Raw genomic sequence first — 14245 nt, 5'->3', positions numbered from 1 at the left:
TGTACATTGCTTGGTTTCGGTGCCCTTGACTCATGTTATGTAATATATTTGTATCGTGCCCCTCCCAAAATTGTTTGTGGCAGCTAGCAAGAGGAAAACAAAAGTAAACGTATCGGTAAATGGTTAAATAAAAACTACACGAACTAAAGCAGCAGATTAACAAGTCTGGGTAAAAATCCTGTTGCCTGAAATAACAGTTCAAAGCAGCAGCAATAAAGTACAATATCTTGAGATTCAAATGTCTCCATGAATAAAGACATCTCCTGGTAATGAACGGTTCTAAGCGTAGAAGCCACATATGCAGCCCTAGGAGGGCGTTGTGCAGGGTGTGTGCCACCACTGAAAGCGTTTGACCTGCGCTTGGGTGTAAGTTAAGTATCAGCTGGTTAGCAGGTTGTGTCATTTAGTTGTAATTTATGCTTTGATCTATTCATTGACTTGCTGATTTATTTTGTGACTTGTTTCAGATGTAAGGCTATATCCTGATGATTGTGGGCCACTTTGGGCACAGTCCACTCTGGAAAAGCAGCACAGAAATTTACACTGAACTGAAAAGGCCTGTACCCTAGTCACCGCACACCTGACATAGTGGGCGGGAGAACCCTGAGAAAGGCATCACCAGAATAATCTTAAACATGGGCTGGCTTGACAGGAGCAGGTGGCCCTTAAGATACTTTAAGGTCCCAAGTCCAGGGCTTTTAAGCTTAGCACCAGCACCTTGAATTGTGTAGGCATGTCAGAGAATTCCACCACAGATCTCGGTGAGACCGAATGCCAGTGCATTCAGCCCCCCGAAATCCATGGCGGAACGAAGCCCCCGCCCTCCCAACCCCCGAAAGGTGCGCGAAACGGAGCACTTAATTGCTGCCGTCCGCACTGATATGTGAATGGCGGCCAACTTGCTGCCGCCATTCGCTTCTTCTTCATAGCCGTGATAGGCTATGTAAATACTTACGTAGCCTATCACGGCTAATGCAGGGACGCCTTTTGTGTCCCTGCAGAGGCCGTGATAGGCTACGTAAGTATTTACGTAGCCTATCACAGCAAGCAAAAAACAAAACAAAACTGTGTACGCAAATGGTGGCGGCTACGGTGGCTGCCATTTCTGTTCCCTTTTTTTTCGCAGTTTTAGCTTATGTAAATATTTACATAAGGTATAACGGCAAAAAAAAGGGGAACCCAAATAGCATAGTGGGTGCTATTTGTGTTTTTTTCGCCGTAATAACCTATGTAAATATTTACGTAAGCTATTACGTGACACAGAGCAGAAAAGCAAAAGCGGGTGCTCTTATCTTTACCTGCAGTTCTATAGGTGTCCATTTTATGAACCTGTCTTGGAGAGGGAGTCCCCAGATTTTGTATGTGTATATGAATCTCTCTGTGTGTATAGACACACACACACAATGACGTTATTACAAACAGCGCCAAAGGCATTAGTGAGGCTTCCAGAAAAGAGTGAAAAGGTAGGAGGGCACCGGAAGACAGCCTCCCTCCTTAATAATAAAAGGAATTAATGAAAGAAAGGGAAGAAAGGCGAACGAAGCCTCTTGTAGACCAGTATGAGCAGGAGAAAACGGCGGAGGCAGGAAAAGTGAGCAGAACACCTCCTTTCCTCTAGCCGTGCAGTCGCCTTTTACGCACAAGGTTGCGCTAAGGAATGCGAGGTGATCCGCTCCTCCCAGGCCAGGACAATGCTGGGTGTGGGGAGGAGGGGATGTCTGAAGGGAACCTAAGCTGCGATCCTAAACAGCATAAAATAAGAATAACCAAGGAGGTCTGTCTACCTGCAACACAGGTAGATGGCTTTCTGAACCCGATGGCAGGAGCCTAGGAGGACAGAGGCGCAAGCACAGAAAGTGGGACAGCCGGAGAGAGAAAGGGGACCGATCAGGTCTGAGGAGAAAGTGCATTTCTTCCAGGGGCGGGCGGGGGGAGAGAGACAGAGAGAGAAGGACAGAGCTCCACCTCCCTCTTCCAAGCAGCGTCCCAGCTGCTCTCAAACCAACTGATCAGTTCTATTCACCACCGAGACAGAACGAGGGGGGAAACGTGGCTGTTTATTAGAATACTTGTTTGGTATTCTTCAGTGCCACACAAAAGCGTTTCATTATGTTCTGGGATTGGACAGGGGAGGGGAGTGGGAGGAGGGAGGGAGGGAGGGAAGCCCTTGCTCGCTGTTTTTTCTTTTTCTTTCTTTCCCAGAGAGAAACAATAACTTGAATTGTCTTGAAAGTCTTTCTCTTCGTCTCTCTGAGAGAGAGAGAGAGAGAGAGAGAGAGAGAGGGAGAGGGCTTCCAACTTTCGACAAGTGGCATGGCTGCATTATCGACTGGGATGCACGTGGAGATGTGTGACGAACAGGAGGGAGCAGGGTGTCTTGCTATGTAAATATTTGCTACGTAAATATTTACGTAGACTAAAACAGTGAAAAATAGGAAACGCAAATGGCTGCCGCCGTAGCCGCAGCCATTTGCGTACGCCCGCTCGCTCAACCCCCCCCACCGAACTCGTCTCTGCCCTCCCTGCAAGTATTTTACGTAGCAAAATATTTATGTAGCAAGACACCCTGCTCCCTCCTGTTCGTCACACATCTCCACATGCATCCCAGTCGATAAAGCAGCTACGAAAAGTTCTTTCTAGCCACTTGTTGAAAGTTGGAAGCCCGCCTCCCCTCAGGAAACTCCTGGTGGAGCCCATCTCCCTCCCCCTTTTTCCTCCCTCCCCGCCCCATAGGGTGACCCACCCACCCCCTCCCAAAGTTAGAGGCACACTTACAGTTCCAGATTTCTTCTCTTGCCCACACGGCAGAGTTTAGGGGCACTGCAGCCTCTCCCACACCAAGGCGGGCGCGCAGGCTGGCTGCCGCCTCGGCCCCTTTCCCTAGTCCTGGGCTCGGCTAGGCAGGCGCGCAGCGGCTCTCTCTGGGCACTCTCACGCGGGCCAACTCTCCGCGTCGCGCTCTCCCCTGTGAGGACCTTTGCCCAGCCATGGCTGGCTGCGCAACCGCTGTGCCAGAGCCAGGAGTGCCCAGCAGCAAACACACACACCTGCCGCCCGCACACTCCTCTCTCTCTCCCTCCCGCCCCCCCCTCTGTCTCACACACACACACACACACACACACACGCTGCAGAGGGAGAGAGAGAGGCTCTAAAATGAAATTTATTATTGATACAAAGAGAGAGAGACGAAGAGAAATACTTTCAAGACAATTTCAAGTTGCTGTTTCTCTCTGGGAAAGAAAGAAAAAGAAAAAAATGAGCGAGCGAGGGCTTCAAAATGCGTAAATATTTACGTAGACTAAAACATCTAAAAGTAGGGAACGTAAATGGCGGCTGCCGTAGCCACTGCCATTTGCGTACGCTGTTTTTTTTTTTTGGATTGGCTTGCCGTGATAGGCTACGTAAATACTTACGTAGCCTATCACGGCAACCTGGCTGGACGCAAATGGCGGCCGCAGCAGCCCGACTCCGGCTGCAGACGGGCCTGGCCAGCTGCTCTGCAGCCTTGCCACGGAGTGGAGCTGGCAGGGCAGGATTCCGGGGGGGAGGACTGGATCACCTCCCCCCCGTCGAGGATTCTGGGAGGAGGGACGGAGCGTCTCCCCCTCCACTGGGAAAAATTCCACGAAAGGGTGAGTTTCATACATCCCTAGAATTGGGCTCAAGTGCCTGGGAAAATGATGAAACTGTTCCAACAGTGGTGACGTGATCCGTGTAGTCAGGCCTTCCCCAACCCATTGGGAGTACAGCTCCCATTGTTCCCAAGCAACATGGTTGTGCTGGCTGGGGGTGATGGGAGTTGTAGTCCAACACATCTGGAGGGCGCCTGTCTGGGGAAGATGGATTTAAAGTACTAACACAACACGATAACCCACACTCAGTGGCTGAGCGTGGGTTGTCATTGAACTGTCGGTTGTTGTTGAATCATGGGTTATAGTGTTGTCTGAACTCAGCCATGCTAACAAATCATGCTTGTTAACCACAAACAACTCACTGACTGGGTTTGCACAGCACACTAAGCCACACTTAGTGGTTGAACTGTGGGTTGTTGTTCAGTGGTGGGTTGTTTGTTGAACCGTGAGTTAGTACGTTTTCTGAACTCAGGATATTTTCTGCAGGGTGGCTTGTTAACCATGCAAGGGTGCCTTATTTTTCCTCAGACAAGCCACCTCGAGAACCTATGGTTTGTTGTTGGGTTGTTCAGGGTGGTTAACAAGCCACAGTGCATGGTTAACAAGCTATCCTTGAAAAGTGTTCTGGGTTCAGACAACACATTAACCCACAGTTCAACAGCAACACACACAACCACCGAGTGTGGTTAGTGTGTTGTTTGAACAGCCCCACTGTTCACAACCCAACAACAAATCATGGGTTCTCACGGTAGCTTGTTTGAGAAAAATAAGCCACCCTGTGGAAAAATATTATGTATTATTAGTATTTATTACATTTCTATACCTCCCCATAGCTGAAGCTCTTTGTGCTGGGGTCAGACAAGGTGAAAATGTTGCTGGGGTCAGACAACACAATAACCCCCACAGTTCAATGACAATCTGCACTCAACCCATACACAACCACTAAGTGTGAGTTATCATGTTGTGTGAACCCAGTCACCATCTCTGCTCATTTTTTCACATGATACTGGTTTAATGCAGCTGAGTTGTTTTAACCAGTGTTCTGGTATTGTTGTCCACCATAATACTTCAGCTGTTTTCACTGTATTTTTTGGCTTTCATTACTAAATTGTTTTTGATAGGTTTGTGACTACCTTCCTAAAAGAATTTTGTGCTCAAAGAGTGGGATTGTTGTTCAGTCGTTCAGTCATGTCCGACTCTTCGTGACCCATGGACCATAGCACGCCAGGAGTGTGGGATATAAATACTATAAACCTCCTTTTCTTCTTTTGTAGTTGAATGTTGCCATTGATGGGGCTGACGAAGTTGACCTGGACCTCAATCTTATCAAAGGAGGAGGGTAAGAAATAACATCTAGTTCTGTACTTACATGTCAAGTACTGAGGGCAAAGTGGAAAGACTAGATAAAATTCAGTCCTTGATATCCAGTAGTGCAAACACTTTGAGGGCTGCAAGATGCAATCTGTAAGCTTATAAATTAGACATTTAAAGGGTTGGATCCAGATTTAGGCGCGTGCAACTGGGCTGGCACAAGGGGACTTGCCTATCCCCTCATCCCTAAGGCAGCCCATCCTGTTCCCTGAAAATGCTCCGAAGAGGGTTGGGGGATCCTGCTGAATGCGGTTAGCTGTGGTTGGGGGAGGAGTGGGGATTCCCCCCCCCCCCCAACTGGGCAGTTACCTTCCACAAGCGGAGCCCTTCCATCCAAGGAAGGCAGATCCTGGATCCAGCCTACATTGGTGAGGACCAATTTTAATTGGTGCTGCAAGTTGAAGGCAAACATTTGTTTTGTTTTTTGAACTTACTTTGGCTCTGTTGTGTTCATTCGTAGTGAATGAAAAGGGAAGCTGGAAGATAGACTTTTCCTTCTAATGTGTGCAAGATGTGCTTATTTAAATTGTAAGGTACCTCTAGTCTTTATCTCAAAGGTACCTCTATTGAAGTTTGGGGGAATATGCAGATGTATTAAAAGATAACAATCCTATGGCTACTAGGCACTGTCTAGAGGGCCATAGTATTTTTCGGTTTACTGGCTCCGAGGTTGTAGACAGTGCTCAGAGCCAGGAAACGACGCTCCCTGCCGCCTTGTAGCCTGTATGGGGAAAACCATGGCAGCTGCCTCTCTGTGCTTGTAAAACGGAGCACAGAGAGGGTGAAAAGGGGGTGTTCCCAGGGGCAGGGAGGGGAGACCACAGAAGCCCCTTCATGTTACTTCCTATGGGATCTCCAGGCCCTTTCCTGCCCCCCTCCTGAAATCGCACGTCTAGCCAAGAATGCAGGGCGAGCAGAGTGCGGAGGAGAGGATCCCCTCTGTGCTCTGCCCATTGGATAGGCATCAGCCTCTGAGTTCGGAGGCTGACATCTATCTTAAAAGGACTGCACCTTAAAGGCAGTACTGCCTGGGTACTCGTAAGTCTCTGCCCTGGGTACTCGTAAGTCTCTGAACTTGGAGGCTTATGAGCATCCTGTGCAGAGAGGGAGGTACCTTGTGCCTCCTGCTCTGCATTTAAGCTAGACAGGTGTTTTTACCCATCTAGCAGAGGCTTTAGGGAGGGAGAGGGAAGGAGGCTGGGGCGCCCATAGGATTTATGCCCCCAGAAACACCCCCCTTTCCCCCATCTCCACTCTCCGTTTTCTGAGCATGGAGAGGTAGCCGGCACGATTCTCTCCGCACTGGCTGGAGTGCGGTTTCCTGGCTACGAGGTCGGAGCCCTGGTTCTGATCTTGGAACCAGAAAACCGAATGGTCCTATTCCCCCCCCCCCCCGATGCTGTCTGGTGGGCATAGGATTACTCTCTAATTGGCTCAAAGGCAGATGAAAGAATCTGATCCTCAAGGATAGAACCTGGGACGTGTAAGGCATGTGCTCCCCACCTGAGCTGTGGCCCCCCCTGGAGCTTACATATGAATACACAAAGGTGCCTTATACTGACTTGGGCCACTGGCCCATTTAGCCCAATGTACTCACGACTTGTGGCAGCTTTCCAGAGCCTCAAGCAGAGGCCCAACCCAAAGTTAGGTGTGAGTTAAGGCTGCTTTTAATGTGTGTTGGGTCTTCTTGTGGGGGAAGCGGTCCCTTTCCCACAGACCTATGAAACAGTGGAGCTAGTTGGAAAAGACCAGCTGGCCTTAACAAAAAAGAAACCTGTGAAATCCCCCCCACACTTTTCATTTTGATATTTACAAAAATTGCCATGCTTTTAAAATTCTGAAATCTCTATTTTTTTTCACCCATTGGCAAATGGAAACTACTACAGAATATTGCTGCTTTTTGCTTTAAACTGAAAGAGACGGGCTTCTACAAGTGATTTCTTTACTAAATGTCTTTAGTTAGGAACAGGATTTTAGGAATTTCTATGAATATGTGAAAAGTATCTCACTGCAGCTCCTACAGCAGTCTTCTCCAGCCTGGTGCCCTCCAGATGTTTGAACTTCAGCTCCCATCAGCCCCAACTACCATAACTAATGGGTAGGATTTCTGGGAGTTGTAGTCCAAACATCTGGAGGGCAGGAAGTTGTGGGAGGCTGTCTGGGAGGTACTGGCTGCAATCCTGTGTACAGCCCACTGGGATGCCCTTGACTTCAGTGGGAGCTAAGTGCCCTGTCGGTGCAGGACTGCAGCCAAATTTCTTTGGAGAAGTAAAGATACCCTTGCTCTTTCCTGTGAGGCTGTCAATTATGTCCCCCCTGTTGACACCACCTTATTTTGTATGTGCCTGTACTAAGCCCTCCTGGGTGCACAGATTTTATGAAGTTGATGGCAAATGCTCTCCTTTATTTGTGGCTCTTTGGCCGCATTCAGACAATCACAGTGGGGGAAGAAATCATTGTGGCAGGCTCCCCCTGCCTTTTGCATTATTCCCTGCGCTACAGCGCAGGTTGGTGTGGCATTCGAACCTGGCGCACAGTGTGGGGGGGGCATCGTACCCACCCTACAACTCTAGGCACATCATGGGTTGTTGGGTAGGAACGAGCCCTCTTGCCTGCCGCACCGTGTGCCAGGTTCAGATGAAATGCCAACCGCACTGCAGCTCAGGGAATAATGCAAACGGCTGTCGCATCCACAGCGCGCGCAGGGGCGGTGGGAGCAGCCATCATGGCTTCTTCCCCCGCTGTGATTGTCCGAACCCTGTCCTTGACTACAATTGGATTAATTCAGATGGATTAAATATGCATTTGTAACATGCATGCTGTTACAACATTGGAGCTGTTGGGCATCCAGCCTGCTGATCAGTCTGTGCAATTGGGCTTAGGTTCTGCTCTTTTTTCCCTCCAGGGGCTGCCTGACTCAGGAGAAGATAGTTGCTGGGTTTGCCAAAAGCTTCATAGTCATAGCTGATTATAGGTAAAGTTTGCTGGCAGTTGTTCCTTGTTTTATCCAAAAGGTGGAGAGAAAAAAGGACTCCATTCAGCCATAAGTAGTCGGTTCTTTCTTGAATCAGATGATCCTATATGTAACTTGTAATTATTTGTCTAATTTTCTTTGTTACATGTGTGAGAATTGCTAGTTGCTCAAGCCTCTTTTCTTCACCTACTTGCTGCTGTTGACTGTTTCTCCTTAGGAGAAGGAGGGTGTCCTTGTGTGGGGTTACTCTTTGCGCGCACTGTGGCTGGCAGGGCCATTCCGATTAGTTTTGCTTTGGCCCCTCAAATGGAAGGCGCCCTGCCAGTTCCAGTCCAGACTGCTCCAAGCCATCTAGACTTTGCAGAGGTTTTCAAGCAGAGGTCGGACAGCCACCTGTTGGGGATGGTCTAGCTCTAAATTACCTGCATCAAGCAGGGGGTTAGAAGAGAGATACGATACCTTATGATATCAAGCGATTTATAAGTAGGAGAGAGAGAGAGAGAACAAAGCTCCCTCCAGCTCTGATTCTATTACAGTTTCTCCTGATGGGGAGAGTTTTTGGCAAGATGCTGTTGATCATGCCCATCACAATGTTCTTCTTCCACACAACAGCCAAGCTCTGCAAGGTGCTTAGGTGTTTTTTTGGAGGAGGAGCAAGGCAGAGCGGCAGGCTGTAGGGAAGGAATCTTCCCCAGCCCTGGTGCCAGTGGCAGGAATGATCTTTCATTGTGGGGGGTGCCTCCCTTGTTGCAACTACTGCATGTTCTAGAGGCCACCAGTGGTGCAGTGACCCTAAAATACACCTTAGGGCAGCACCATACTGGCCTCAGCCAAAGGCGCAAGGTAGGATAGCACAAACATGGCCTGTAAGGAGAGGATGAAGGTGCCTGCCTTCCCCTGCTATTGATGGGCAGCCCTTCCACCCATAACTTCAAGAATGGATTTGGAAGGTGGTGGTTAGGGAGCTGACTCGGGACCTGAGCCCCAGCGGAAATGCGGGAGAGGAGAGAATGCATGCTGTCATCTACTTTTTCCCTGCTTATGGTCCAGAATGATACACTATCCCACCAAGTGAAATCCTGAAAAGGGGCCTCAAAATAGCGACTCTGTGTGCACTGCCGAACGAGTGGATCCTTTGTGTGGGACATTGCTGAGTGTGTGGTTACTCTGCCACCATATAACGAGAATCCACAACCTCTTGTTTGAAAGTTCATACTGATATACGTAAATACATTTTAAAATGAGTCAAGGTCTCTGTTCAAACAAGAGAGGAGAAATCTCAGTATTCTGAAGTTTTTAAATCGCTAGTCTGAGCTAGCAGCCCTCTCCAGGCTCGAAGAAAGGAAGTGCTGTGCCTGACCTGGAGGATTTTTTTTTTCCTTCCCTCCTTTCTTGACTGCCCAATCCCTTCCAGCTTGGGCTAGCAGTTTGAAGCACCAGAATGGAAAGTGTTTGCTCAGTTTTGCTAATATCGTAAACTGTTAGTTTGAGTTAGGTATGGAAGTGGGTCTCTTCTCCATCACCAAAAAAAGTTTTGTGTGTGTGGGGAAATCATGCTCAATATGGTGTAAAGCTCCCCTTCTGGGGTGGCGGTCTGGAATCCTTGCTAGCTCTGATTAGCAGATTAAAAGAAACTGGCGAAGCGTTCCCCAACACGGTGACTCGTCCAGCTGCTTTCGCTCGTGAAAACCTGCCCAAGCCTTGTTGCTGTCTTTGCTGACTTGTTCACTCCTCTGAGCCTCCTACACACTCTGCCAGCCTTCCCCAGCCTGGCACCCTCCAAATGACTTGGACTTCAACTCCTGGGATTCCTGACCATTGGCTATGCTGGCTGGGGCTGATGGGAGTGGAAGTCCATAACATCTGGAGGGACCAGGTTGGGGGAGGCAGCTCTATGCCTTGCACCGAATGGCTTAGATGCTCTAAAGGACTTGGATGTTTGGGCAGCTTATAAGCCCCCCCCTCCTGCCGCTTAGTTAGGAGACTGAATGGGCAGATAGACAGACATGAAATGCTGCATCTGCCACCAGGCTTCTCTCTGCTGCTCCACACATGCTATTTAGGTTTTGGTTGCCAGGATTAAGGTAAGGTTGCATTTGCCATAATTTTGATGTATATGTTTTAAACTATGTTCCTGTAGGAAAAAGTCTAAATGCCTTGGAGAGCAGTGGAAGAAAGGGATTCCTATTGAAGTCATCCCAATGGCCCATGTGCCCATCACCAGGGCTTTGGCCAAGCAGTTTGGGGGCATTGCAGAGCTGAGGATGGCTGTCAGTAAAGCTGTAAGTATGGTGAGGGAGCAAATCTGCAGTGCTGAAAATGGTACTTCAGTGCCCTGTGCAGAGGAGTGTTGATAAGCTGGAAGATACTGGTGTGGGAACAGTTCCTGTTTTTGCAAGCCTTTGTTGTTAATCTATTAAACCAGCATTTCTGAGATTCCAACATTGGTTCCATTTCAGGAAGTGCCAAAGAAAGAAACATTGTGCTTGCTGCTGACTGTCCTTGCCTGACGCAACAAGGCAGCTGGTTGCCAGGAGTTGTTGGAAGTCATCTAGAATACTAAAACTGCTGGCCATTCTTGAAACTTTACATGTGCCAGCACTTGGCAATGACTCAGAAAACATGCCACTGGCTCCCATAAAGGTGCTGCTTTTAACTGAGTCTGAGATTACATTTCTCTCTCCCCCTGCCCCCGTTTGCAGGGGGTGGAATGTTGCCACCTTGGTGAGTGGGAGGCAAAAGCTGATGGAACCGGCTGCAGGCAGTGCTCCTCTTGGTTGTCATTATTTTCTGGTGAGGAACGGAGAGGCAAGCTCTGGTGCTCGAGAAAACAGAATTCATTGCACAATAAATTCTGCTTCCTCAAGCACCAGAGTTTGTCTCTCCCTTCTTCACTGTCATTCATGGTGCGCTTTTCATCTTCACTTCTGCCATTATTTTCCCTCAGAAGGACATGTGCAGGAGCACTGCTGCTGTGAAATAAGTGACGGAACACAGGTGAACCTGTGGTGGCAGTTTGGGGGCACTTCTCTCTCTCCCCCTGATAACTGAAAGTTTGCTATAGTGAATTTCTGGCTTGGCCATAGTTTTAAACTTCCAGAGAGGTAGCTGTGTGCATTAGACTGTAGAAGCAAGACCAACCAAGAGGCTTCTAGCACCTTAAAGTCTAACAAATACGCTTTCGTGGGAAAAGCATAGTCTGTGACAGTTCTGTGTAACGGTTAAGGTAAGCAAAGTCACTGTTGAGTGTTGATAACAGCTGTAACTAGTGATAACACAATTGTCCTTGCATTGCTAAATGACACCTCTGGTGGGACAGGAGACCATAGACTTGAATGAATCTGGATAGAATCACACTTTAACAGCACAATCCTATACATGTCTATTCAGAAGTAAGTCCCATTAAGTTCAGTGGAGCTTACTCAATGTTACGTGGCTATAGGATTGTAATTCAGTAATTAAAATTAGTTTCAGTCTTTTCAAGCTTTGAACTGCCTCAGATCTGGTTACTTAAAGATAACTTTCTTCAGCATGAACTTTCCTGGTTATTAAGATCATCCTCTGAGGACCTTCTCAGATTCAGAGGTGAGGTGGGTGGTGTCCCCCAGGGTTAAAGCCTTTTTGTTTGTGGTGCCCGTTCTCACCAAGAAGGCTTACTTGGTGCCCTACTGTTTCTTGTATCTGTTTAATAAATATTTTTCGTTTTGATGTTTACTGTTTTAGGAGTTCCCTGGAAAGTAAGAGAAGGATATTAAATATCCTAAATAAATAAAGGCTGATTGATATTTGTCTACAGCAGTATGGGAGCTTCTTCCCAATGCTGGGATCCCCCAGTGGTCTGGGTTACCTGTAGATAGAGCCAGAAATAGAGATGTGAAGGCCTGGAAAAAACTCAAACTCCAGGAAAAACGGTATTTTCCTAAGAACTGTTTTTTTGGGGGGGAGGGGGGATTGAACAGCTTTGGATTATGAAACATTTTATTTTAGAATTTAAGACAAAGGATTTATATATTGTTACCCACAGTCTTATCATAACAGGTTCCATGCAAGCATTGTAGGTTATGCAAAAATAAAATGTCTAGGAACTTCAAGCCTAACTTATTTATAGTTTTATCCTGGGAAACTCTATAAGTAAATGTTGGAAGCTTCCTCCATAGTTAGTGTCATCCACTTGTTTAAATGGGCCAACCCCAATTCTTGCATTAAAATCCTCACATAGCAGAAATCTTATATTGGGATACTGGAACTCCAGACGGGTCAGGGTTTCAGATCAGCTGTTCCAAATGCTATTAGGACCTAAATCTCTAGACAGGGTAGGTGGAAAATAGACAGTTATACAGATAAAAGAATGTATATCCTTTCCCTTAATAAAAAGGACCTGTATGTACTGCTGAGAAATGCTATTCAATGTATATCAGCTTGCAAATCAACTGAAATAAATATAGTAAGACCACCACTACCACGGCTTTTTACACTAGTTTTTACAGTTGGGAAAGAAAGTGAACGAAATCCTTGAAGGGTTGGTAAATTAGTTCCATGAGCCCATGTTTCCTGTAAACAAAGAATCTTACATTTTTGTAGATAAATTGCAGAACCTGCACCATAAAACTTGTTTTCCCAGCCCATGATATTCCAAGGAAGTATATGTAATTGTCAGGTTGGTGTAATTGTATCTATATCTTCATTACTACGTATGGACCTGTTACCAGAAAGGAAAGGTTGTACCGGAGCCAAAGAACTAGGGCTTTTACATGGTAATTCTGTGCTGTGCTCAAATGATTCCAAGAAGCTTTGGGCTGTCCATTCTTGTGCTAGTGTATAATCATGAGAAAACTGCTTAATATTCCTTGGGACTGAAATTTATCAGTGTCCCCAGGAGTAACAGGAGAATCAGCTGTTTGGGACTGATTTATTGGGAACTGAGCTGGACCATCACTTGAATGAGGATTTGACGCGACTGTAGCTGAAGAGATAAATCTAGAGCTTCTTAAAGTCAAAAGAGTGCTTCTTAAAATACTCAGCCTATCTACAATAGATGTTTGCTCAGTAACAGGGAGAACAGCAAAGGAATCAACCTTTCTTCTGAGGAATCCTCAAAGCACCCTATTGGTAAAGCTGAACTTTTGGGCAGCTGTACTACTTCAGGTTCATCCCAACTACTTAGGTCGTGGGTGGGATCTTCTGACTTCCTGGGCAGTCTTGTTATAACAGTTGTATTTGAATCTGAAGCCTGCTTTCCGAGAAAATTCAACAAGGGGGAGTTGGTCAGTATTGCAAAATACCCAGGTGGAGGCTACCCCCCTCTCCTTTAGCAACTTCTCTATTTTCATAATCAAAGAAGGAGTAGTGGGTATAGCAAAGGTAAACAAGTATCTTTTTTTTTTTTTAAGGGTGCTATAGAGGGTCTGAACACTCAGTAAATCAATAAAGGTTGCATTTTAAAAGAGTGTAAAAAGTATGTTATTTTTTATTTTACATTCCAAGGAGGATGATATCTATTTGCCAAAACTGCCAAACTAATCTGACGGGTTGAGCACCAGCTGGGAGCAAACCTTTTCTGAGGAACTGTGGTGTTTCAAAAGACTTTCCTTGTGCTCCTGTGAGTAAACCAAGGAACTCTTAGGGGGCTGACCCCTGGCTTGCACTGGGTACATGGCCCCAGGAAGAACACCTGCCTCCAAGTTGCTGCTAATTTGAGTGGCAACGAGATTCTGCTTGCCCTTAACCATCGCTTGGGGTAGCCCCTTCCCTGGAGTAGAATCAAATAGAAAATTATGAAGTTTACCACTTTTCTTAAAAGACAAAAGATTGTCTAACTTATCATTAATATCATTGAGGTGAACCGTTTTTGAAGTTCAAACAAAACTGGTCAGCCAAAATATTTCCAAGATCGAGGGAAGAATCCACAACATCAGGTTTACCAGCAGGGCCTCCTAAGAGAGGTGGCATATTATTGTCAAGCTCATACAAAGGTGCCTCTTCTATATTTAGACAAAACTGTTAGACACTGATATCGCATACTCTCTGGTGCATGAGCAAGTATTAGTTGGAGCAAATAAGTCATCAATTTTAAGTTGTTTAGGGTCAGGAGATGGGAGTAAGGCTGAAGGGTGATAGCAGGATCCCAATAATTATTGACCAATAAGTCTTTTGGACATTGACTCTAAGCGATACTGTAAAATGTTATTAAACAAGCTGGAGGATTGGGAGTCTTATAATGGCATTATCTAATCGGAACAGGCCAGTTTCAGAAAAGGCCAAAGTGCTA

General features: G+C 46.7%; 1 protein-coding gene and 1 pseudogene across 3 annotated transcripts in view; one reads left to right on the top strand and one right to left on the bottom strand.

Moving 5' to 3' along the window:
• RPIA (ribose 5-phosphate isomerase A) overlaps positions 1–14245 on the top strand; it is a 31439-nt gene that overhangs the window by 10444 nt on the left and 6750 nt on the right. For 2 of the 3 annotated variants that reach the window (XM_084857462.1, XM_084857463.1), the window contains 3 exons: positions 4907–4971; positions 7909–7977; positions 10118–10259. In XM_084857462.1, the coding sequence (XP_084713588.1) occupies positions 4907–4971; positions 7909–7977; positions 10118–10259 (276 nt within the window). Of the gene's footprint in view, positions 1–4906; positions 4972–7908; positions 7978–10117; positions 10260–10436; positions 11889–14245 lie in introns of those variants that run through there. The other variant, XM_084857464.1, reaches the window with a different exon arrangement.
• Positions 11913–12654, bottom strand: LOC146344480 (uncharacterized; annotated as a pseudogene).

Source organism: Heloderma suspectum, chromosome 5 (genome assembly GCF_057233095.1).
Source record: "Heloderma suspectum isolate Gila_16-S chromosome 5, 16-S_ref, whole genome shotgun sequence".
Lineage (NCBI taxonomy): Eukaryota > Metazoa > Chordata > Lepidosauria > Squamata > Helodermatidae > Heloderma > Heloderma suspectum.
Note: the sequence above shows the minus strand (reverse complement) of the source record. Positions and strands in the feature narration are given on the sequence as shown.